Source organism: Lagenorhynchus albirostris, chromosome 2 (assembly GCF_949774975.1).
Source record: "Lagenorhynchus albirostris chromosome 2, mLagAlb1.1, whole genome shotgun sequence".
In the NCBI taxonomy this organism is placed as follows: domain Eukaryota; kingdom Metazoa; phylum Chordata; class Mammalia; order Artiodactyla; family Delphinidae; genus Lagenorhynchus; species Lagenorhynchus albirostris.
In genome coordinates, this window is record NC_083096.1 from 149752921 (window position 1) to 149776876 (window position 23956).

The 23956-nt window shown below is 53.0% G+C and overlaps 2 protein-coding genes across 9 annotated transcripts in view; one reads left to right on the forward strand and one right to left on the reverse strand.

Moving 5' to 3' along the window:
• Positions 1–23956, forward strand: part of TMEM53 (transmembrane protein 53) — a 447568-nt gene that overhangs the window by 5396 nt on the left and 418216 nt on the right. Inside the window, exons 1-3 of one of the 6 annotated variants that reach the window (XM_060140252.1) lie at positions 6852–6974; positions 7242–7401; positions 11491–12989. In XM_060140252.1, coding sequence (XP_059996235.1) covers positions 11527–12144 — 618 coding nt within the window. In that variant the 5' untranslated portion in view covers positions 6852–6974; positions 7242–7401; positions 11491–11526 and the 3' untranslated portion in view covers positions 12145–12989. Of the gene's footprint in view, positions 1–6851; positions 6975–7241; positions 7402–9677; positions 12990–23956 lie in introns of those variants that run through there. The other 5 variants (XM_060140247.1, XM_060140249.1, XM_060140250.1 and 2 more) reach the window with 5 other exon arrangements.
• RNF220 (ring finger protein 220) overlaps positions 14567–23956 on the reverse strand; it is a 217256-nt gene continuing 207866 nt past the window's right edge. For all 3 annotated transcript variants that reach the window (XM_060140245.1, XM_060140244.1, XM_060140246.1), the window contains 7 exons: positions 21523–21619; positions 21230–21316; positions 21036–21091; positions 20841–20919; positions 16559–16667; positions 16337–16411; positions 14567–15586 (listed from right to left, as the gene is read on the reverse strand). In XM_060140245.1, the coding sequence (XP_059996228.1) occupies positions 15515–15586; positions 16337–16411; positions 16559–16667; positions 20841–20919; positions 21036–21091; positions 21230–21316; positions 21523–21619 (575 nt within the window). In that variant the 3' untranslated portion in view covers positions 14567–15514. The remainder of the gene's footprint in view (positions 15587–16336; positions 16412–16558; positions 16668–20840; positions 20920–21035; positions 21092–21229; positions 21317–21522; positions 21620–23956) is intronic.

Here is a 23956-nt window from a genome sequence, read left to right on the forward strand (position 1 = left end):
GACTTGAACTGTTGTACAATATAGTATGTATCTGTAATTCTTGTATTATTGGTGTCAGTGTTGTTTGTTGAGAAAAGTCCAGAGGACAGAGAGCCCGTGGGATTAAATTGTTTTGTGGGGTACTCAAGAAGTGCCAGGGTTGAAAAGAATACTTCTGCCTCGCCAAGGGGCTTCTGGGTATCCATGATCTCTTTGACTTCTCAAGTGCTGTTGACTCTGCAGGACACCTCCCCCCACCCTTTTAAAAAAAATAATATTTTAACTCTCATTGCAAAAGTGATACATAGGGATTTTAGAAAGTGAGTAGAAAAAAAAATCATGAAAAAGAAATTGCCTCTGATCCCAGAAATAATTGCTATTAATATTTGATGTATTTTTTCTATACATAAGTATGTGTAGGTATGTGTGTATGTATGTATATAGGTATTCTGTTGTACTTACTTCTTTGCAGCTTCCTTTTTCGCTTAATGTGTTACTGTTAATTCTTAAAATAATAACATTATTGAGATACAATTCACGTACCATAAAATTCACCCTTTTAAAATGTACAATTCATTGGTTTTTAGTATATTTACAAAACTGTGCAACTGTCACCACTGTCTAATTTCAGAGCATTTTCATCACCTCCAAAAGAAGCCCTGAACCATTAGCAGTCTCTCCCCATTTCCCCCTCCCTCCAGCTCCTGGCAGCCACTAATCTACTTTCTACTGTGTGGATTTGCCTATTCTGGACATTTCATATAAATGGAATCATGCAATATACGGTCTTTGTGTTTGACTTCCTTAACTTAACATATGTTTTCAAGGTTCATCCATGTTGTAGCAGTGCTTCATTCCTTTTTATGACCAAATAATATTCCATTGAATGGATATACCACATTTTTTTCATCCATTTACAGGTGATAGGCATTTGGATTGTTTCTACTTTTTGGCTATCGTGAATAATGCTGCAGTGAACATTTGTGTACAGGTTTTTGTGTGGACATATGTTTTCAGTTCTCTTGGGTATATACCTAGGAGTGGAAGTGCTGGGTCATATGGAAACTCAATGTTTAATTTTTTTTGAGGAACTGCCAAACTGCTTTCTAAAGTAGATGCACCTTCTTTGCTTTCTCACCAGCAGTGTATGAGGGTTCTGAATGCTCCATATCCTCATCAACACTTGGTATTATCTGACTTTTTATTATAGCCATCCTAGTGGGTATAATGTGCTGTCTCGTGGTTTTGATTTTCATTTCCCTAATGACTGTGATGTTGAGCACCTTTTCATGTTCTTATTGGGCATTTGTACATCTTATTTGGAGAAATGTCTTCAAATCCTTTGCCCATTTTAAAGTTGGGTTATTTGTCTTTTTATTTTTGAATTGTGAGAGTTTTTTTATGTATCCTGGATACAAACCCCTTATCAGATATATGATTTGCAAAAATTATCTCCCATTCCGTGGGTTTCTTCATTTAAAAAAAATAAATTTATTTATTTATTTTGGCTGCATTGGGTCTTCGTTGCTGCATGTGGACTTCCTCTAGTTGTGGTGAGCGGAGGCTACTCTTCATTGGGGTGCATGGGCTTCTCATTGCGGTGGCTTCTCTTGTTGCGGAGCATGGGCTCTAGGTTCGTGGGCTTCAGTAGTTGTGGCACGCGGGCTCTAGAGAGCAGGCTTAGTAATTGTGGCGCGCGGGCTTAGTTGCTCCGCAGCACGTGGGATCTTCCCGTACCAGGGCTCGAAACCTGTGTCCCCTGCATTGGCAGGTGGAGTCTTAATCACTGCGCTACCAGGGAAGTCCGGTTTCTTCACTTTTTGATGGTGTCCTTAGATGTTCAAAAGTTTTCAATTCTGATGAAGTCTATTTTTTCTTTTATTCCTTGTACTTTTAGTCATGTCTAAGAAACCATTCCCTAATCCAAGGTCACAAAGATTTACTCTTACATTTTCTTCTAAGAGTTTTATAGTTTTAGGTCTTACATTTATGTCTATGATCTGTAGACATAATGTATGTTTACATTATGTATGTTGTATGTTTAATGTATTACAGACTATTTCCATATGTTTAATGTATGTTTAATGTATTACAGACTATTTCCGTATGATTAAACATTTTTCTTTCATAAAAGTAGAATTACTAAGTCAAAGAGTGCATGTTTTTTGAGGCTTTTAATACATGTTCCAAAATTGTTGTGATTCTCTTCTCCCTATCATTTCCTTCCCCCTTCCTACCTGTCCCCCAGTGCTCTGGTTCAGGCATTTGCCAACTCTTGCCTTGCGTGTTACAGTAGTAACACGACCTGTTCTTAACGGGCCCTTTCAGTGCAGTGGATAAGTACAGTGGCATGGTGATGGTGGTGCTGTGACAATACAGAGGAGGGGCATCTAACCCAGTCTAGTGATGAAGGGGCTGGGGAGGGCATCAAGGGGGGCTTCTTGGATGTCAACAGTGAGCTGACTCAGCAGGTGGCATGGGCATTAGCAAAGCATAACATGGAGCATCAGCCTCCAGGGCTGGGGAGTGAGGAGCATGTGCAAGGTCCTGGAGGCGGGGGGTAGTGTGGCATGGTGGTCCAGAGATGCATGCTGGCTGTGCCACTTCCTGGCTGTGTGTTTTGGGGGAAAAAGACTTACCCTCTCTGTGTTTTAGTTTTCCTATCTGTAAAACGGGGATAGCAATAGTAGCTAACTCCTAGGGTGGTCAAGGGACCAAATGAGGCAGCGTATGTTGAGGTTCTGACTGCGATGGCCAGTCCCTGAGGAGGAGCAGGTGGAAGAGGTTGGTGTTGGATCTGTTGATATACAGAGGCAGCCATGTGTACGGGTTTGGAGCTGAGTGGAAAGAGATTTGGTTAAGACTTGTTTTTTTTACCCAGGGGGCCCCCTGGGGTAGTGGTGATGAGCTAGTCTCTGGGTCAGACCACCTGGGTTTGGATTCCAGCTTCACTGCTTATTAGTTGTGTAACCTCGAACAATTATATACTATCTCTGTGGCTTAGTTTTTAATCAGTAAAATGAGAATAATAACAGTACCTTGTTCGTACGATTGTTGTGAGGATTAAATGAGTTGATATAAAAAGTGCTTCGAATAGTTCCTGACACAATTCTCTTTTTGTTGTTATCATTATTGTTTTTCTTGGTGATGGCAAAGAGGGGGAGGTAGGAGCTAAAGGAGATGTGGAATTCAGAGAGGTTTGTGATGGTTTAGGACCAAGGTGGGTTTGATTGCCTGTGCAGGGCTGTGGTAAGTCCTGGTGTAGAAGTGGGAGACAGAGCTAGTGCCGGAGTCTTCAGTGCCTGAGGGGCAGTGGCCAGAGGCCAGGAGATGTCAGCAGTGGGAGGGGGATAGGGGAATGACCAGTGGAAGGAGCATAAAAGGAGCAGGGGCTTTTACAGAGAATGGAGGAATCATGACCCGGAGGTGGCAATAAATAACAATAGCCATAGCTCTTACTTTTATTACTCTGGAAAGGGCAATAGGTAACAAGAAGAATGCCAGCTCTTTCTCCTTGGATCTGTCTTTCAGTTTGCAGCCACGTGTTCATTCATTCAGCATGTTTCTGCTGAGTGCCTAGACAGGCCAGCTACAGTGCTGGGCACGGGGAATCTGGCGCTGAATGCAACAAACCCAGGTCCTGCCTTCACAGAGCCTACTGGCTGAGGGGAGACGGACATTATACGAGTAATTGTGCAAGTCATTAATCAATACACACTGGATCATGCCACTCCCCCAGTTCCAGAATCTTCATTCGCCCTCCACTGCTCCGGATAAAATCCTGACTCCTAAGCATGGCTTGGGGGACTTTCAGGATCGGGCCCCAGTCCCACTCTTGGCAACTCTCCTGCCCACTTCTGCTCCCTCTTCCAGGCTTCTAGCCTCCTAGGACTGCTTGCCGTGCCCCAGAGCAACTGTAACATCTCCATCGTCCCCTGCCCCTGCTCATGCCCTTTCTCCACCTGGCATGCTCCTACGGTCCGTCAAGGCCAGCACAGCAAGCGAGTCTTCCTGTGGGAGGCCTTTCCCGGTCACGATCACTCTCTCAGCCATGTTCCCGGAGCATCTTGGGCTTTTCTGGTTTATAGTGCTCCATGTCTAGAATCAGAGTGGGCAGCGTGGCTCCAGTGGGAGGAGGTCATGACAAAGTCTCTGAGTTAGGAATGGGCATGGAGAGGGGGCCCTGGGAAGAGACTGTGTCGGGGCGTGGGAGATGCCTGTGGGTAGGAGGAGCACCTTGTGGTTCAGGGGGTGGCCTCAAATGCCTGGCTGGAGTAGAAGGACAAATTCCCTCCTTTTAGGAATGTTATGGAAAGCTTGGGCTCTGGGAAGAGGCAGTGTGTCCAGGGTGTCCGTATTCTGAGTTTCTCCGTGGAGTTGTGTGTCTGGTGAAGAGTCATTTCTGCCTGAGTTGGTGAAGCCAAGGGTGCCGGCAAAACCTGCAGTGGAGCAAAGTGGAGTTATAGAGCCCTGCTGTGGGGTGAGGGGCAGCTCAGAGGCCCGGCAGAAGTGTCTGAACCTTCCCGGACTGGGAATGCCCCACCACTGCTGGTAAGGGCGGCCACCAGGGGATGTGACCGCCCCTGGCTGCCTTCTCTCTTTTTGAGATAAACCCCCAAACCCTTTGCTGGTGTCTTCATGGTGGTACCTGGAGGGGAGCCCCATAGGCTGGGGGAGGGGAGCCCATGCTCAGACAGCTGCACAGAGGTTAGGGAGCCTCCCGAGGGCAAGTCTCAGAAATCCAGCTGCTGGACCTCAGAGGGTCAAAGGCAGATCCAAACTGTAGCTGTCGATTACCACGCATGAGGCTGCTGCAGCCTGAGCTTTACGGGTAGTCATTGCCAGCAAGGTTGGGCCAGGGCCCCAGTGAGGCCCAGATAGAGCCTCTCCACCAGAAAGGCCAGTGCAGGCGAAGAGCTGCCCTGGCCAAGGACAGGAGGCCATCAGGCCAAGAAAGGTGGTGAGAATATTTAGAGTGGCCTGGTTAGAGCTGTGGGACCATCTCTCTTATCAGAGGCTGAGGCCGGTGTCAGGGGAGCCTGGGACGGCTGGCAGGGGTCAGCAAGGGACTGAGGTGCTGGGAGCTCCTGGTCCAGGCTGAGTTGCAACTCAGTCTGGCATCCCCATGGGTGCAGGCAGTCAATCTCCAAAGGCCGGAGCTGCCACTGCTGGAGAGCAGGAACACTGAACTTTTCAATCACATTAATTTCCACAGGAAATTGTTGTCTTCCTTTTGTCCAAAGGTTAGTGATTTATATTTACCATCCGCTTAACTAGCCTTGAAATTTACTGTCGCCAGGTCACAACCAGCATCCATAAATCTTAGGGTGGCAGCTGAGCATAGCCAAGTGGCTTGATCCTTGGAAGGGTACACCCTGGTCCTTTCAGAAGGGCAGATAACTAGCAACAGACAGTCCGTGCACAGAAGTCGCCCCAAGGAGGATGGGTACTCACTTGGCAGGGGAAATGAGATGAGGTCTGACCGACAAGCTTGCAGGGAGGCCTTCAGAAGCAGCCATGGAGGAGGCAGGTGGCTTGTGCCTTGGCACATCACCGAAGGAGATGAGCTTCTAGTTGTGGACGGGGCTGGTGGCACAGGAGGTCTCAAGTGACTTAGCTAGGATGGGGAGCAGGGACCAGATTCCCAGCTCTACACTTCTGTGTGACCTTAGGCAAATAACTTAACCACTCTGTGCCTCAGTTTCCTCATCTGTAATAATATTATTCGTATTGTTGTTGTGAGGGTTAAACCTCAGTAAATACTGGCTGTTATTCTTCTCTGTCAGGACAGGGTGGGTGGTTTGGTAGTGGCCGCCAGAGTCTGTCTGCTTCACTTCCCTGCTTATACTGCCCTATCTATTTCTCCTTTTTTTTTTTTAATAATTATTTTATTTATTTATTTTTGGCTGCATTGGGTCTTTGTTGCTGTGCGCGGGCTTTCTCTAGTTGCGGCGAATGGGGGCTACTCTGTTGTGGTGTGCGGGCTTCTCATTGCGGTGGCTTCTCTTGTTGCAGAGCACGGGCTCTATGCATGCGGGCTTCAGTAGTTGTGGCGCACGGACTTAGTTGCTTCGTGGCATGTGGGATCTTCCCGGATCAGGGCTCGAACCCGTGTCCCCTGCATTGGCAGGCAGATTCTTAACCACTGCGCCACCAGGGAAGTCTCCCATTTCTCCTTTTAAAGACCTCTTCTTCCGTCTGCTCATGGAATTAGGACAGCAACTGGCAAACTTTTTCTGTAAAGGGCGGTATCTTAGGTTTTGTGAACTGCGTGGTCTCTGTTGCAGCTACTCCACTCTGCTGTTTAGCTTGAAAGCAGCCGTAGACATTATGTAAATGAATGAGCTGGGCTGTGTTTCAATAAAACTTTATTTGTGGACACTGAAATTTAAATTTCATATGATTTTCACATCACAAAATCTTCTTTTGATTTTTAAACAAAAACATTTTAAAATGTAAAAAACATTTTTAGTTTTAGTTCGAAGGTCATATGAAAACAGATCATGGGTCGAATTTGGCCCATGGTTTGTAGTTTGTAGATCCCTGGATTAGAAGGTGAAATTGCATGGTAGAAGTATTTATTCACTTTTCTCACCTGGGCTATGTCTTTGAGTCACTAAAGAAAGGGGCCCTCGGGTGGGTTTTTCCAGTTACCCTGCAGTGCCTCCTGAGAAGCCTAAAAGCCAGTTGAAGTGAAGGACAGAGGAAGGAGCCCCCTGGGAACCTGAGGCACAGGGACCGGCAGGATGCCTGGGCCTGGCACCTGGCGCTGCCCTGCCAGCAGCCCGAGTAGCGCTGGCTCTGGATTGGCCAGTCACCCCCACCCCGAACCCTAGCTCCAGGGATGACAGTCTCATCCTGCTTGTGTTTCAGAGAACAGCCCCAACCAAGGCGGGAAGGAGGCGGGGACTCGACAGCCTTTGGTGATTCTCTTGGGCTGGGGTGGCTGCACGGACAAGAACCTGGCCAAATACAGCGCCATCTACCACAAAAGGGTGAGTACTGCAGGTGTGCGGACGCCCAGTGCGCTGGGGCCGCTCTGCGGGGCTCTCCCAGCTTTGGCTGCCCTCATCTCCGGGCTGCAGTGGAGGCTGACCACCAGTCAGCCCAGGAAGGCCTGGGAATGGCACCAAGAATAGCCTGTGAGGAAGACGCTGGGCCCATGGGGACTTGGGCAGGATTATCCACCCTTTGCAGCCAGCTCTGTGGCCTGGTCTGTCCCCTTCAGCCCCCTGACCTGCTCCCCCTCCTTCCTCCCCAAGCCCCACAGTGGACAGCCCATCCCAGATGTGCTCCCAGCTGCGGAGTCAGCCCAGACCTCAAGTCTCTGTTGGCTAGTGCTGCCACTCTGGGCAGCAGGAACCTGGGCCGGGTGTGCTGGGCATAGTGTGGACTCCTGGGGCTTTCTCCTTTTCTGACCAGGTGAGTTTCTGTCTTAGGGCTGACCATGGCTCCTCACGTTTCCAGAGTAGAAGGGCCTCTTGGAAGAGAGATTCAGGACTGCGGTTTCCTTGCTTCATCTCAGGATGCACCAAGAGTTGTATGTAGAGGCTGTGGTTATTGGAGAGAGCCTCTGGGAAGCCCCTTTCACAGCTTTGGCCGCTGGCCTGACCCTGCCCTCCTCAGCCCAGACCTCCCAAAGCAGGGAGGCATCAGTATAGACCCCCCAGCCACCAGCTGGAAGCCCTGCACTGAGGAGGAATGGCAGTCACCTGGGAGAAGGGCCAGCTGGGGCCCCCTCCTCTCAGCCTCCCTCCACTGACCCACGTCTGTGCTGTGCCCCAGGTGTGTGGTGGCCCTGGAATGGGAGAGGAGTTGGAGGAAAGATGTAGTTCTGAGCTTGAGGCCTCCCCTCAACCAACAAGCCTGGTCCTCTGGCATTGCCTTATTCCTTAAGTAGTTTCAGCTGCTTCTGAATTCTACTTACTGGGTAAGGCTGGTTTGGCTTCTCCATTAGACTAAGATCCTTGAGGGCAGGCAGAGGACTGGGAATAGGTGAGTGTGGCCAGAACAGAGGACAAAAGAAAGGGCAAGTGTGAAGAGATGAGGCTGGGAGGGTCCTCAGGGGACTAAACAGGGGTGTGATGTTAGACTCGTGCTTCTGAGAGTCCCTCACTGCTGAGTGGGGGCCAGGACCAGAGGCTGGGAAGTGAGTTTGTTGAGGTGGCCAGGACCTTGGGGCTGGTGGTGCTGGTGGAGGGAAGTTGATGGATCAAGGAGCTTGTTAGGAGGTAGAGTGGTCATTGGATGAGAGATTGTGTGTGGGCACAGGGATAGGGAGGGGTCTGGGTAATGCCAGGTTTCTGGCTGCAGCAGATCCTGGGTTCTTTGAAACAAGGAGCCCTAGAAGAGAAGCCGTGGGCTCTGGAGTGGATGAGATTTCCCCCAGGGAGTGTGTACAGGGCAAGGAGAAGAGGCCCAGGACAGAACCCAAGCTTAAAGGGGCAGAAGACGAAGAGGGTCCCACGTGGAAAGGAGGAGTGGCTACAGGTGGACAAGAAAACTCAGGGAAATGTGATGGAATCCACAGGAAGAGAGTCTTAGGGAAATGGACCACTGTCGAGGGAGAGAGGAAAGATGTTCTTGGGGCAGACGGCATGGGAGGAAGTGATGGAGTGGAGGGAGGAAGTGATCCCAGGGAAGGCAGAGGGGTTGAGGTGGCAGCGCTCGTTGGCAGGGGGTTGTCTGGGAAAGGAATGGGTGCCTTTACCCCCTGGTCAGGAGGATAAGATGGGGATAGAGAAAAAAATTTTCCAACCCCAAACTCCTGATACTTTATTATTTAAAAGAATATAAAAACGTCATAGTCTGTCCCCTAGAGATCACCTCTATTTAGCCTTAGTATATATCCTTTCAGCTTTTTTTCTGTTTGTGCATCTTTTCTTTACCTAAATAAGATCTCTTGAATACACTATTTTATATCCTGCTTTTTTTCGGACCATGATCTCCACCGTCCCATGTTAATACATTTTTAATCTCATCGAGTTTCCAGTCCATATTCAGATTCTCTGATAGTCGCCAAAGTGTCCTTTACAGTTGATTTTCCCGAACCAGGGTCCAATCCAGGATCGCCCATTGCATCTAGTTATTTCGTTCCTTAAGTCTCTTATAAATCTAGAACAGTCCATTTTTTCCTGTTTCTGTCTTATTGAAGAGCCAGGGCTATCAGAGAGTGTTTCTAAGCGCTCGTAATCCCAAATGCTACCGGAAGGAAAGTATGGTGGGGACCGAAAGGTGTCATGGGATTTAGCCATTCGGGAGAACTTGGGTGACCATGGTAAGAGCAGTGCAGCTGTCAGAGTGGAGTCAGTGGGAGGGGACCAGGTGGAGAGGGTGTCAAAGTTTGGGAAGGTGAAGAAAGGGTGGGACAGAGTTAGAGGGGAACATGGTGGGAAGGCAGAGGCTTTAATTTTTTTTTAATGAGATCGGTTTGAGCAGGAATCTGGAACGAGGAAGAGACTGAAAGTACAGGAGAGTGAGGTGAGGGCAGATGGATCAGGCTGGGACCGAGCATGTGTGGAGATGGAGAGATGGTTGGCTTCAGGGGAGAGGGAAGAGACTGGGATCGGACAGCCAGTGAGAGCCCGGCCCTTGGTGCAGGGGGGTTCCAGGAGCATCTGACTCGGGAGGTGGCAGCAGAGATGGAAACCTCAGAGCGAGGCCCGGGGAAGCTTGGTGTATGTGCCCTTCCTTCTCAGGGGGTGTTGGGCGTTCACAAGGCAAGCTCTGTGCATGCACTCATGGGTGACGTGGAGGTGGAGGGCACATGCGCCCTCAGAGACGGTGAGTTCCCAGGACTTGCTGCTGGGTTTATGCCTGTATCAACAGGTAGTGCTGCATGGGAATGCTTCTGGGGAGAAGCGTGTGTGGGCGTGTGTGCACGCACATGTGTGGGCTCCTGAAGGTAGTACCTACAGTGGTGTGTGCGCTGTGGGTGTGCGTTGGTGGCTGTGCTTTTTTGTGCACTTCACAGGTGGTGCAGTGGGTGCCATGGGTGTCTGCGTCTGTGGGGTGTGAGGCGGACAAGGCTGTGTTTAGTCCCAAGGGTCGTGTGTGTGTGGTGGTGGTGTGGAGTATGTTTGCGTTCGTTGGCGATGCTGTGTGTAAGTTGAGGGTGGGTGGAAAGCACCCTCTGGGGAGTTGGAGCAGAGCTCTTTGTGAAATTTTCCAGATCTGCGGGGCCAGGTAGCATCCGTGACCCCCCTGCAGAGTCTTGGGAGGGGTGCTTAGGTACGCTAGGGTCTTGGTGAGAGCAGAGCCAGGAGGAGTTGGGGCACATGTGATCACAGTCAGCGGGAGGGGACAAGGTCAGGAGGCTGATGGCAGGGTTACCTCAGCTGACCATCTCTCTCTGGCTCTGGGTCATTCGAGTACTGCGCGCATGTAATTTTCTCCTTGTTATTACTCCTACCACCACTAATGACTGCTGTTCTTAGCTGAGGACTTTGTGCCAAGTGCTGTTTTGGGCACTCGAGGTACGTTTTTTCGTTTCATTTTCACCACAATCCCATGAGATGGATGTTATCCCAACTTACAGCTGGGAATGCAGACTCAGAAAGATGAAGTAAATTGCTGTTCATCCATACTGTTAATAAGTGCTGGTCCCAGGAATTGAGCCCAGAACTGTCTGACCCCAGAGCCTGCCTAACTCAGATTCCCCCGACAAGGGGCCCTTTGTCTCTGGCACATGTTAATGAGGGAGGATTAGGACTCAGGGTGGCTTTGGCTGCCTGTTCTAACTGGCCTAGAAGGGGATCTGTGTGGAGACCTCGAGGTGTACTTGACCCAGGCATTGAGGGGTACAGAGGCCTAGAGAGAGTTTAGCTAAGATTTTAGCATTTGAGGAACCACGGAGTTTACTGTATTTGGAACTTCAGGGAGAGTGAGGAGTGATCCCAGGCCTTGGAACCAGACATTTGGGAGTATGGCCTCTGTTCTCAGGGCCCTGCGGGAAGGTGGCAGCGGCCAGAGACTGACGCCATGTGGGCCTGGCTCGCGGGCGGCCTCTGGTGGTCAAGGCTGGGCCTGCAGGCTGTCTCGGGTGTTGGGTCTTGTGGGGATACCTGTTTGTCCCTGGGAAGTAGGGACAGGCAAGAGCAGAGTCGCTGTAGCAGGGTGTAGCCAAGCAGTGAGGCCTTAAATGTGCCAGAGTTGAGCAGATGAGGGTGCAGGGTCAGGGGTGGGAGGGAGACAGGGAGCGGACCAGAGTGAGGAGGCTTCCTTCTGGTCAGCCCAGATGTTTCCAAAGTGAGCTCTGGGCTCCAGGCCTCGCATACCATCCCGGGCTGAGGGGGCTTGGCCAGCATGAAGCGCTTATTCCACAAATGGGCCTGGAGTGGACCTTCCTGCGTCTAGGACAGGTGAGCTGTTGCCCAGACTGCAGCAGGGCCTGGAGCACTGCCAGCTTATGGGCCTGTGGAAATTGGAGCTGCTGGACCCCTCTGACCTTAGCTGCTCTCCACCTCCCCACCCCATCCCCGAGGATGGACAGGGCCTCTCTCCTCTCCTCAGGGCTGCATCGTGATCCGATACACAGCCCCCTGGCACATGGTCTTCTTCTCCGAGTCCCTGGGCATCCCTTCACTTCGTGTCTTGGCCCAGAGGCTGCTTGAGCTGCTCTTTGATTACGAGGTTGAGAAGGAGCCCCTGCTCTTCCACGTCTTCAGCAACGCCGGCGTCATGCTGTACCGATACGTGCTGGAGCTCCTGCAGACCCACCGGCGCTTCTGCCACCTGCGTGTGGTGGGCACCATCTTTGACAGTGGTCCTGGCGACGGCAACCTGCTGGGGGCTCTGAGGGCGCTGGCAGCCATCCTGGAGCCCCGGCCTGCCGCGCTGCGCCTGCTGCTCCTGGTGGCCTTTGCCCTGGTGGCAGTCCTGTTCCACGTCCTGCTGGCGCCACTCACCTCCCTCTTCCACACCCACTTCTATGACAGGCTGCTCGACGCAGCCTCTCGCTGGCCAGAGCTCTACCTCTACTCCAGGGCCGACGAGGTGGTCCTGGCCAGGGACGTGGAGCGCATGGTGGAGGCACGCCTGGCGCACCGGGTCCTGGTGCACTCTGTGGACTTCAAGTCATCTGCACACGTCAGCCATCTCCGTGACTACCCTACTTACTACACGAGCCTCTGTGTCAACTTCATGCGCAGCTGCGTCCGGTGCTGAGGTCCTTGCCCTACCCACCTCACCTCTGCTCCAGAAATAAATGCCTGACACCTCCCCATAACCTACATCCATGGGTGGGGTCCTCTTCTGGTTCAACTCCCTGCAGCCCTCTGGGACTTTATGGTCCTCCAGGTAGAGAATTTCCATGGGCCTCTGTCCTGGGGACTGTGGTGGTCTGCTTATCCCAGGATTCTTGGGGCAGGAGTGCCTGCGCAGGTCTCTGCGGAAGCCTAGCAGTGGTTGTGTTTGGATAAGTGCAACAGGCTGCTGACTCCTGTGGCATTTAGGCTGTGAAGGGTTAATAAAGCTGCGGGTGGGGGGTAGGGGTGAGGATGAGCCCCAGCATTGATCTCTGATTCCTTGAATAGAAGGTGAGCTTTGCAGGGAGGTGCCAGAGGGCAGGGGCAGGCTGGGGCAGGGGCTGTGATCTGTGCTCCCAAGTCCCGGAAGGACAGAGCCCCACAGCATGGAGTGCCGTCCCTGTGGATCCCATTTAGCAGTTCACTCAGGCTTCTCATTGCCAGGGAGTCTAATGTGGAAGCCAGATGGGGAGCTGAGGGTACACAGGTGGGGGGCCTGTCCAGGTGTACCACACTTTGCCAGGAAGCTGCTAGATCCAGGAAAGTTGCAAGATGTGTGTGTAATGGGCAGATGGAGTGGGGTGCAGGAAGACAGCAGCGCCAGATGGGAGCTGGGACAAGCTGAGTCAGGAGCCCTAAAGACCAGAACCAGAACCACTGGCCTGAAAAAAACTCCTTCATCTCCTTGAGGGAGACCCACTTGGATCCTCTGTAGGTAGAAGTGGTGGCTTCAGCCTTGGAGTCCTGTATCATCTATTATTCTACGTCACTGCTGCACAATGCTGGCACATAGCTGGCATTCAATAAATTTTTGTTGATTTAATGAGCTTACTGTGGTGATCGAGGGACTTGGGGGGCAGGGATGGGCTCTGAAAGTTTGACCTGCAGCGAAGGAGATGGCTGGAAAAGCTCTGGGTGGGAGCTGACCCCTGATAGATAGTCTCAGGGCTGATGGACCCTCTGTCTCCAGAGCCAAGCTCTCCCTACATCGCCTCAGCCCTCTGGGACTCCCCCACTACTGTGGCAGCCAGTTCCTATGTCTGCATGGCTGCATTCCTAGCCATGGCCAACAGGTGGCAGTGCTGCACGCGACAGTGCTCAGGGATCCCACAGCAGGGCGGGTTTCATGCCCTCACTCTGGGTTAACGTCTCCTGTTAGCATATGGTCCCCAGGGTGGAAGTAAGCAGCCATCAAGCACCCACTGACGTGAGTCCAGGGCAGGCAGAGGGGAGAGTAGAGAGCTGAAAGGAGCCAGCCCGGGGCATTGGGCATTGCCCACTTCTCTTCCAAACCCTCAGCTGTCACTGCGGCTGCTCCGCCTCAACGGACCACATACATTCCCTAAAATCTTGGGGCCCAGGATCCTTGCTTTCAGAATATTTGGTGTCATCAAGCTGGGCCTGGGCCTGTGAAGGGCCTTCGCTGGACTCCAACCAGGGTGATTTGTCATCTGGGTGCAGAGAGGGACAGGAGCTGCCAACTGGACCTGATTCTATAATATTCACTGTGGGCAGCCCAGAGGAGACAGGTGTGTCAGATTTGGGAAGATGGAGGGTGGGCCTGCTGCATGAGAATGTGTGAAGGAGAGGAGTCTGGAGTCATAAAGATACTCTGAGGTCTTGAATTTTAGCAGAATCTTGTTTTGTCAAAACAGCTTTGTGTGTGTGGGGGACAAGGACTCATCTGCAGCTTTGAGCCCCTGCCCAAGTACCCAGAATGCTGCTCACTCACTGGCACTGGGCAGCCATGGGGATAACTGTTTGACAAAGCTCCATCTCCAGTGCTGGCTGCCCAGCCTCAGTTCCCTGACTTGAAGGCCCACTTTGGTTAAAGGGGGTTCCTACTGTTTGTTTCATCTGGGCAGTTAACTATACCAGGCTGTTGGTCACTAGGATGGAGAACAGAAGAAGCCACAGGGGACTGAGATGGTGGTTCCATTTTTGGTCCCTGGCTCACTTCAAGGGACTAGAAACGGACAGAGGTTTGGGGCTTACGTTTTCACCCAAGCTTATAGCTGTTCCAGCCCTAGACTGGGGGATAGAGCCTGCAACCCCTCTGTAGCCCCAAGCTCTGACCTCTTCTGTGATTAACGAGCTGACGATTCTGCATCGATAAGGAATTAACCTGGAGCCCCTACCCATCAATAGTCAGGAGTCCAGGTCCCGGCCTCACCCCCACCGACAGTGCTCCAGGGCCCCTGAGCAGACCAACCCCACACTGCTTTACAAACCCGTAGCCAAGTCCTTTCCCGCACTGCGGCCAGGAATTAACCCCTTAACTGCCTCTGTTCATACCACCCCATCATCCACCCCTTCCTATACACATGCACAGAGGCAGCAGCTGTTTATACTGGTTTAATCCATGTCAAATGTAGTTTACAAAGGGAAAGGACAAGTACCTTTGTATAGAATATACAAACACAGCATCACACCATGGGGCCCACAAGAAGGGCAGGGGAGACAAACACTTTTCCCTGGGAACAGCAGTCTAATCCCAGGAAAGGTTCTCTGCAGAAGGCTGGGTAGCCAGGAGCACCCTCATCCAGCCCCAGTCTCAGCCCCTGCTTCAGCTCGGTTCCCATTTCCTGTGCCTCCCCCCTCCCCCAACTCCTTATGAGGAGCCCCAGGAGCTAAGACTAAGGAGAGGATCATGTCCCTTGGGGCACGTGCCCCACGTCTGGGAGAAGAAATATACACCACTGAACACCGAGCACATGGGAGAGGGAAGAGAACCACGGGAGAAGGAGTGGGGAGGGAGAGGCAGGCACCCCAAGAGGTGGATGGGCCGAGCCCCCAGCCAGCCTTGAAAGAGGCACTGCTTCCAGGTGTTCTTAACAAAAGAAGAAAATCATACAACCAAAGGGCAGGGGACGGGATAGAGGGTGAGGAGTTGTCCCATTTATACACAACATTGTAAACATACACGGTCTATATTACATGTGCTTCAGTCTGGTGTTTGCATGTCTGTCTGTCCATCTGTCAGTCGGTGTGGGGGGGGTGCTGGATCTCAGGAGCCTTGCCTGGCTACTCCCCCTACCCCCACCTCCCTGCCCCACCCTGGGAACGGAACCTGGAACAGGTATGGTCCCCAATCTTGGTGGGAGCCAGCAGGCAGGGCCTGGGCCTCAGCCTCCACTCTGGCTCGAGTCCTGTGTGTGTGCATGTGTGTGTGCGTTCGTGTGTGCATGTATGTACACGGGGAACCTGTGTGTAAGTATGTACAAGGGGGGGTCACGTCACAGGCGGGGCAGATGGGGCGCTCGAGGCAAGGCCTGCCTGGGGTGGCTAGCTCACAAGTAGATTCTCCGCAGGTCTCCGGGCGCTGTGATGGTGTTGCACTGAGGGCAGAGCTTCTTGGCACCCTGCAGGGAGAACAGGGAGGGCTCTGGTTATACCCTGTGCCGCACATTTGCTCGTGTGAGCCCCTGGGCCTGCAGCTGCATCTCCCCGAACCACTGTGCTGGGGCCTCGGATTGGTCCTGCCCGCCTGCGCTGGGGAGGCATGGGCGGCTTCTGTGAGCAGGCAGGCACGTTCCTGTGTTGGGGAGACGCCAGGATCAAACCGGCTGGCCAGGCCCGCAGCGGGAGCCCCAGTAATGAGAACAAGGCTGGGTCCAGCTGTGGCTGCCGCGGCCCTAACGAGATTACACGCGGCCTTTGATCAGGACACAGAGCCCACGTCCGGGCCTTTTATTGCTGTCTCCGGGCGACATTTTAATGGCTGCTCCCGAGCGAAGAACAGGGGCAGGAGCAGAAGGAGCTTAGTAATGGGAGGGGGAGGGGCTGAGGCCCTGGTCCTGCTTACCCACACCCAGCCTCCTCCTGACCCGGGATCTCACTGCTATGCGTCATACGTGGGCCTGCTGGGGTGGGGGGATGGGGGAAGGGAGCAGGCAAGAGAACCCACCGGTGGGGAGAATTTAATAAACCTGGGGTCGGGGAGGAGAGAGGGTAGTGAGCTTGGGGGTGAACATCCTGGCTTCGGGCTGTGGTCTATGCTTCTGCTCCCCTGCTCCTCGCTCCTCCTCCCCCGAAGCAGGCTCAAGCACGAGCATGGACATCTGGGCAGTACCCCAAATGGCCACCCATTCCCGACCCCCATGCCACTTCACCAGGGTCCGCAGCCAGCACTCTTCACAGTGCACATGCCAACACTGGATGGACGTTAGGGGCATCGAGTATGAGTCCTAGGGAGAAAATGGGCAGAGAAGGAAGGGGTCACTCTGAGGCTGTCCCACCCTCTGAAGGGCCCAGATCACAGGGCAGAGACCCTCTCCAAACCCCAGGGAGCACTGAAGCCTCAGCAAGGGTGCCCGAGGTTCCCTTCCTCTCACCATGCAGATGAGGCATTTGTAACGGTCCCCACGGGATAGCTGCCGCTCCAGTTCCCTGACCCGAGCCTTCAGGGCCTCAAACGTGGTCACAGCTGAATCTTCGGTGATTCTGCAAAGAGGATGGCATACCTGGGCAGGGAGCAGGCTGGCATCCCTAACCTGAACCTCCAGCCTACAGCTCCCCTGAATTCCAGAATCGCATATATAGCTGTCTGCTAGACGCCCCACCCATATCCTCGATCCGCAAACTCCACATTCCAGAACTGCACTCCTCACCCTCTCCTTGCTCCTCTACCTCCCTCCTGGTGAATTTCTAAACCAGACACCTGAGAACCATTCTCAAACCACGTCTTCCCAGTCACTCCTCACATCCAAAATCTGTCATCTAGCTCCTAGTATCTCTGGCATCTCCACTTCTTTCCATAGCTACCACCCCTAGTCCAGGTGCTCATGATTTCCTCTGTGGATTGTGCCATCAACCTGAATGGCCTCTCAGACCCCAGTCCCCTCATTCCATTCTGTTCTCCTGGCACCTACAATTCTGCAAACCTGACCACTTCTACTTCTAACGTTTTAGTGTCTACCTCAGAATAAAGCTCCACCAAACTCTCCACAAGCTCACAAGGGCCTCCCTGGGCCGGTCCCCGCCAGCCGCATCCTTCAAGTGCCCTGCCACGTACTTTATGCTCCATCCATGCCAAACTCCTGAGTTTCCCCACACACCCCACCATTTTTCACTCTACTGGCCTCTCAGCACTTTCTGCTTCTTCTGGATCACCCCAACCTCCTAACTCACTAGTCCCATCTCATCATTCAGGCCTAGTTTCCACCTCCTCCCAGAAGCCTTTTCCAAGCCCCCAGCCAGTACCCCAATGGTGGCTGCCCCTTCTGTGCTCTTCCAGCCCCTGTACTGGACTTCACCACAGCCGTATAACCACAAATGTCTGTCACTGCTAGACTCACTTCCCTGAGGGCAAGCTGCTCACTACACCACTACACTCTGAACATTAGCCCCATACTAGGCACGTGACTATGAATAAACATCTGCTGAAGAAACAGCTGGTCTAACCCCCAGGGAGAGTGAAAAATGCAGGGACTGATGAGGCCCCTGGGCTACAGTCCTAGCCTACCTCAAAGGTTCCTGGTTGCTTCTTCCTAGACATGTCAGATGTCCTGTTGGTCCTCACCCGTAGTCCAAGCCCTGCACAAGGTCCCTACAACTTCCTGAAGACTCTCTGAGCTGCAATACTGAACAGGGAATAGCTAGGACTATTCTAAAGACTGATCCCTCCCACCTCTCCTAAAACAAGTCAACAGAACCTGGAGAGGCTCAGAGGATGAAGAATGCTTCCTGGAGGAGTAGAAAAGATGGCACTGGAGACAGGCTTTAGGGGATAATAAGGACAATAATACAAATAAAAGAGCTAAAATTTATTAAGCACTTACTAAATGCCAGGGATTGTACTGAGGGATTAAAAGTAATTATCTTATTTACACCTCACAAAAACCCCATGATGAGATCCTAATACTCCTATTTTATATATGAAGAAACTAAGCACAGAAAAAGTAGCCTGTCCAAGGTTCACAGAGTGGGGAAGATGGGATTCAAACCCTGGCAGACTGATTCTGTTATCAACCAGTAACTGTGTAAGTAACCACTACCCTACACTGGCTACACCCTGGAGGAGACAGGCCTCCAGGCTGAGGGAACAGTGGGAACAAGGCCTAGAGGCCCTAGAGCCCCATCTGGCTGGAAGGCTCACTTCTGAGTAAGCAGAAGGTGCTACACTGGGAAAGGAGACTGTGTCCAAGAAGACCCCAGATGCCGCAATCAGAGAGGAAAGTTTATCTTACCGGCAATTTACAGGAAGTTGTTGAGAATGTTGGAAGAGGGCTGTAAAGGGTAAGAGCTGAAGTTTAAAGGGTGTATTCAATCAGCTGAGGTGGAATCACAAGGGTGGTGTGTGGGCAAGGACCATCTCCTAGGGTGGCCTGTCTTGCCAGCTTAGGGGAGAGAGTTGGCCCAGAAAGCCTGAAAGCTTACAGGTAGTCTGTCCCTGCTGGGTGTAAGTGGTAATGGGGGGGCATGGGTAGGATGATGGGAAACATTTCATGGGCAGCAATGAACTTTGATCTCTGACCTTTCTCTTTTAGGGCACTAGCAGCAACACAGAATGTGACTTCCTGATGGCTGTGTCCCTAAGTCAGGGATGCTCTAGATCCATCACTCCATGGGTCCATGATGCTTTCTGCCTTGCCTGTCTCCAGGGAAGCTGAGAAAGGCTCTGACTACAACTCCTCCTGGCATTGGCAGATTTCCTGGGAGCATCCATTCAACTTTCCAGCTCTGGAAAGCTTTTACCATCCCCTCCTTCCTCACAAGCACTTGCACGGCTGGCTCCTCCCCCAGGCCCTTTGCCCAATGCTCTATGTGCCATCCCCACCTGGACTGTTGGTAAGTTCCTGACAAGGAGACAAGGATGGGTAGCTGTGTTCCCTTCCTCTCCAAGGACCAGGCTGATCCTATGAGGTTATTTCAAAGATTGGGAAACCAAGGCCTGGAGCTGGGGGCAGCCTACCCAAGTAGAAAACTAACTGTCAAACCCCAAACCAGAGAATGAGTTAGAGCTGGGAAGGCAAAAAGGATGGGGCCAGGAGAGAATGAAGCCATTTCCCACTTCCATCTCCAAAGGCTCCAAGGCCACATCCAATTCCAGAGCCCACCCTATCTTGGATTTGCTCGGCACATAACTGGCCTCTATTCTTTGCTCTGGTGAACTACCCAGTCCTCCAGGCCCCTGACCCAGGTAGGTTGTGAGCTATTCCTGAGCCCCTCTAGGGTATGGGGTGGAGAATTTCTTGGAAGAAGCCATGTCTTCCTGCCTTTCTCCTCCCCTAGGTTGTGAAAAAGATCTAGGATGGGAACCCATAATGTGTACGGGGAAGAGAGACATCATGGGGACTGAAGGGCCCTAATCTTGGCAAATCCAGACCCAATGGAGATCTCTGCACATGACTGAGCCAGTCCCCAGCTCATCCCAGACAGCCCTGCCCACTGGTGCCTGTGCTCACACAGGTGGGACAGTCCCCAGCTCCCCCAGCCCTCAGCGGGTAGGACCTTCATGGATGGCCACTGGTTCTGGCCCCCACCTCCCCCTGGGCGCCATCCCTGATTAATGATCTTGTCTTTCTGATTTATGAGCAGCCCCTCCAGATAAGGGTGGGTGCCCCTTACGGCCCCGCCCGCCCCGCTCAGCTGGAGTAGGAGAGAATTATTAAATAAACATCCATACGTCATTCCTCCCCCCCACCTCAAGTTGGTTGCGCCGAACCTGTGCGGCCCGCTCCGGCGCTGACATGGAGCAGCTGCGGTGATTCATGGGCAGCTGGGCCCCACGCTGCGGCCCATACATCATGCCAGCAGCACTCACGGCCCTGGCCGAGATAAACTGATCAACCACAACGGGCTGGAATGAATTTATGACAACACAAAATGGAGGGAAACAAATGGGAGGTGACCCTGGGCCACCGACCCGGCCCTGCACCGGCCTGCAATCCACTCTCCTGGCAGAAGGCAAGATGGAACACTGGCTCTGGAATGAAGAGGTTGCCTTTTAACCCTGGGCAACCTAGCCTCGAGAGGAGGGAGAGGCGGGTGTGAGGAGTTAGGCAATGGCCAATGGCAGCAGCTCCAGGCAGCCAGAACTGGACAATGCCACCTCCTGGGGCCAGAACTGGCCTTGCCTGGGCTTCTGGAAAGGCAGTAAGGTGCCCTGCTGATTTCAAATCCTGGTGGCTCCTGAGGATCCAGGCCAGGGGTTGCCCAACCCTGGGAGAAGTGCTAACGGATCCCCTTTTCCCCTGCCTGAGAACACCGGCCAAAAATTCCTACCAGAAGTGATGAGACCCAATGCTCCTGCCTAAAACCCACTGCAAGCGCCACCGGGACAAGAAAAATGAAACCAATTTAGCTCCCGATTAAGAAACAGAAACTGGAGATGAATCAAGTGTGCTGGCTGGGCTGGGCAGCCATACATCACACTCCCTGGGCGGAGGCCTCTGCAGCGGGCGGGCGGACAGGCAGGCAGGCTGACTGCTCCTCCCTCCACCAAGGCTCCCAGGGCCTGGGCCCAGAGATCAATTCACAGAGGCATGCTCAGCACCAGCTGGGCCCCACCGTCGGCTGTGTGCCCAGGGCACCAGGCCTTCCTGGTAGCAAAGGGCCCCTCGCCCTCCAACTGAGCTGTGGTTCCCCGGGCCTCCCTCCTGGCCAAACACTCACTTCTCGATGTCACTGTTCTTGCAGGTCTTCTGCATGGCCTCCTGCTTGCTGCTCTCACCGTTGCTGGTAGAAGGCATCTCTGCTGGGACAGAGAGGCAACTCACACTCTGGCCAGACTGGGCAGCACAGGTGAGGGGTTGGGCTTAAGGCAGTCACTACCACCCCCCATCACTCCTAACCTGCGTCAGGACTTACCGTCACTGGCCCATTTAGAGAACTCAGGTGTGATGCGTGTGCTGGGAGGGCCACCACTAGAGGAAAGGAAGGAGGAAGAACGAAGTGGGCCCTGAAGCAGGCAGGATAACCCTGAGGGCGGGTACTGGGTTGACACCCACCTCAGGGCTTCCCATCCCTCTAACCCCCCAGCCCAGGCCTGTGCCCACACTTGCTTTAGGACTGCGCCCCGGAGTGCCTCTCTCTCCTTGGCTTCACCGGGCTCCTCGCCTGTGCAGGGGATGACGTCGGCCTCCGTGTATCTGGCATGGTGGTCAAGGACAATGGATCCTAGTTTGTGGTGGGCCATGAGGGTTGAATCCTCAGGAGGGCTCCCCCGGCCCAAGCTGAGACACTGACCCCGGGGGGGGGTGTGTGTGGATGAGTGACCGGAGGTGCTCGCTACTTTTCTTATTCCATTTGGACTGTCCCACCAGCCCCACCTTGTCCCGCAGTGCCCCAAGGATACTGTGGTTTCCCATACTCCAGAGTGTCATCCCCATCCACATCCAAGTCAGCATCACTGTCCGGATTCTCTTTGCCGCTGCACATGACGAAGCCAGAGCCTGTGGGAAGCAGGATATGAGGAGGGCCTGGGGCCAGCAAGACGAGTCCAAGGGTACCCCTTCTGTTTCCCTAGGTACGGCTCAGGTTTTGGGCTAGGCAAGGCCAAACAGAAACGTGGGCTTGGGATATAGAGAGCCAAGAAACTTGGGTGCTCTTGACTCTGACATTTCAGGCCTTTTCACTCTGCATACCTCAGCCTTCTCTGCACCGCCTCCTGCTCCAAGTGGTCTCTGCTTATAAACTAGCCCATTCATATACTAGGTCAGGTCCTCAGGAGACACCTAGTCTAGGCCTGCTGAACACCTGTCTTCCAGGTCTAAGAAGAGCAGGAGGAAGACAGAGACATTCAGGTCTACAAGGCCACCCCCACCCAGGACCTGGGCATCTCGTGTCCCATGGTCCAGCCTGACAAGTCTACCAGAAGGGAGAGTAGGCTGGCAAAGGCCCGTCAGAGCCATACAGCGGGACCCCCAGCCAACGTCCTGGTTTTGGCCATCAGGTCCTCGCCAGCAAAAACACCAGGCAGCTGTTCAAATATTTGGTGTCTGAAGTGCCTGACATTAATTATTCATCCCAACCTCACTCAGCCCAGATTCCTGGACAAGTGCAGTTATAGAGGGATTAAGAAGGGATGGCCGAGGGAGAAAAAGCATGCACACCTGCTTCTCAAAGCAGTCCATGGAGGCAAGCAGGTGGGCGGAGGCAGGGCCAAGGGCCGGGCAGGTAGCTGACCTCACCGAGGAGCATCTGGCACGGCCACAGGCACTCTCGGCCAGGGGCGGCGGTGGTGATGTAAGGCGCTGAGTTGCTTAAGCTACTCCAGGCCCGCTCACCTGCCATGTGGTCTGACTCCCAGGACCACCCTTCCTGGTGGCCCAGGGCCAGTGACCACAAAGCTACTTCTCCCTCCCTGCCCATGTCTTCTCCCAGTGGTCCCCGTCTCGGACCACATCTCATGAGCCAGTGGAACAGCCCTGCCGGGGACAAAAGGGGCTGAAAGCGATGGGATCTGGGTTGAGTGGAATCAGAGGTGTGAAGCAGCTCAGGGTTCTGCCCGATGATCTCAGAAATTTCTTGTTCATTCTTCCCACTTCCAGGGTCTTAACACGCTCATCAGGGCAACAGACATGTACCGGGTTGTCATGCCTCTCGCCTGTTCCTTCACCCTGTTACCTTAGAGCTCTGACCCTTCTTTTCCCTGCTCCAGCAGTGTCTGCAGCTCCCCTCTGCACACACGACCAAGTCCCAGCTCCTCAGTTAGACACGCTAAGCTCCGGATGCCCCCACTTCTCCACCTTCCCTCTTTCTCTCACTTCACTCCATAAGCTCCACATATACGGATAGACTACTTACTGCACCTCAAACGTCACCGTGTCCTGCTCATGCTCTCCCCTCCATCTGGAATGTTCTCCACCTTTCAAGCCCATTTCGAAAGCACTTTCTTCCTGATCCTTCTTCTCCCTCCTACACCTCTGGTCTCTGGTCTCACAAAGGTTCCACCCAACGCAGAGGGAAGCAGCACCAGGGAAAGAGAGAGGCCAGGCACTGCCCAGGCTCCACCCCTCCCTGCCAGTCCTCATCTGCCCTCCACAATGAGGCACCAACAAACTCGAGGCAGCAGGCAGGTCAGCAGCAGGGCCATTAAGCTGAGAAAACACCAAGTTACAGCTCTGTCTACTGTTCACGGCCAAGTGTCCTGACAAGCAATTCCCGCCTTGTGGGTGAATGGCACCTCTATAAACCCTCTGACAGTTTGGGAGACAAACTCCGCCATCAATCACAATGTAGCCGTCAGGTTCACTTACAGCCTGCGCCTCCGGAGCTCTGCCAACCTCCCTCCCCCAAGTACATGCAGCTCAGCAGTCAGCCTCACATCCTTGGCTTAGCCAGGCCCTGCCCGGCCCTGCCTTTTGGGTGGGCGAGAAGCAAAGCCGAGAATCCTGGCACCACTCCTCAGCCCAGTATGGCTCCCATGGCAAAGCTGAGAAAACTGGGCACCGCCAACTGCTAGGAAAAGTCCTAGCTTCTCAACACATAAAGCAGCCCAGTGGCCAAAGTCCTCATCTCTGCAGTCTCATTGCCTACCAGGCCTGGACCAGGTCTTGTACTCCAGTGCAACATAGCTATTGTGGTTTCCCAAGTCCTGCATCTTTTCTCATGCCCCCCTGCCTTTGTACTTCCTGTTATCTCTGCCTAGAAACATCTCCCTCTTGGTCTACAGAACAAATTCCTGCTCGCTCTGCGAGTCTGACTCTTCTCAATCATGCCTTCTATTCATAGTGCCTACACATGGTAGTTGCTCTATAAATACTTCCTGAATGAACTCACCTCAACAT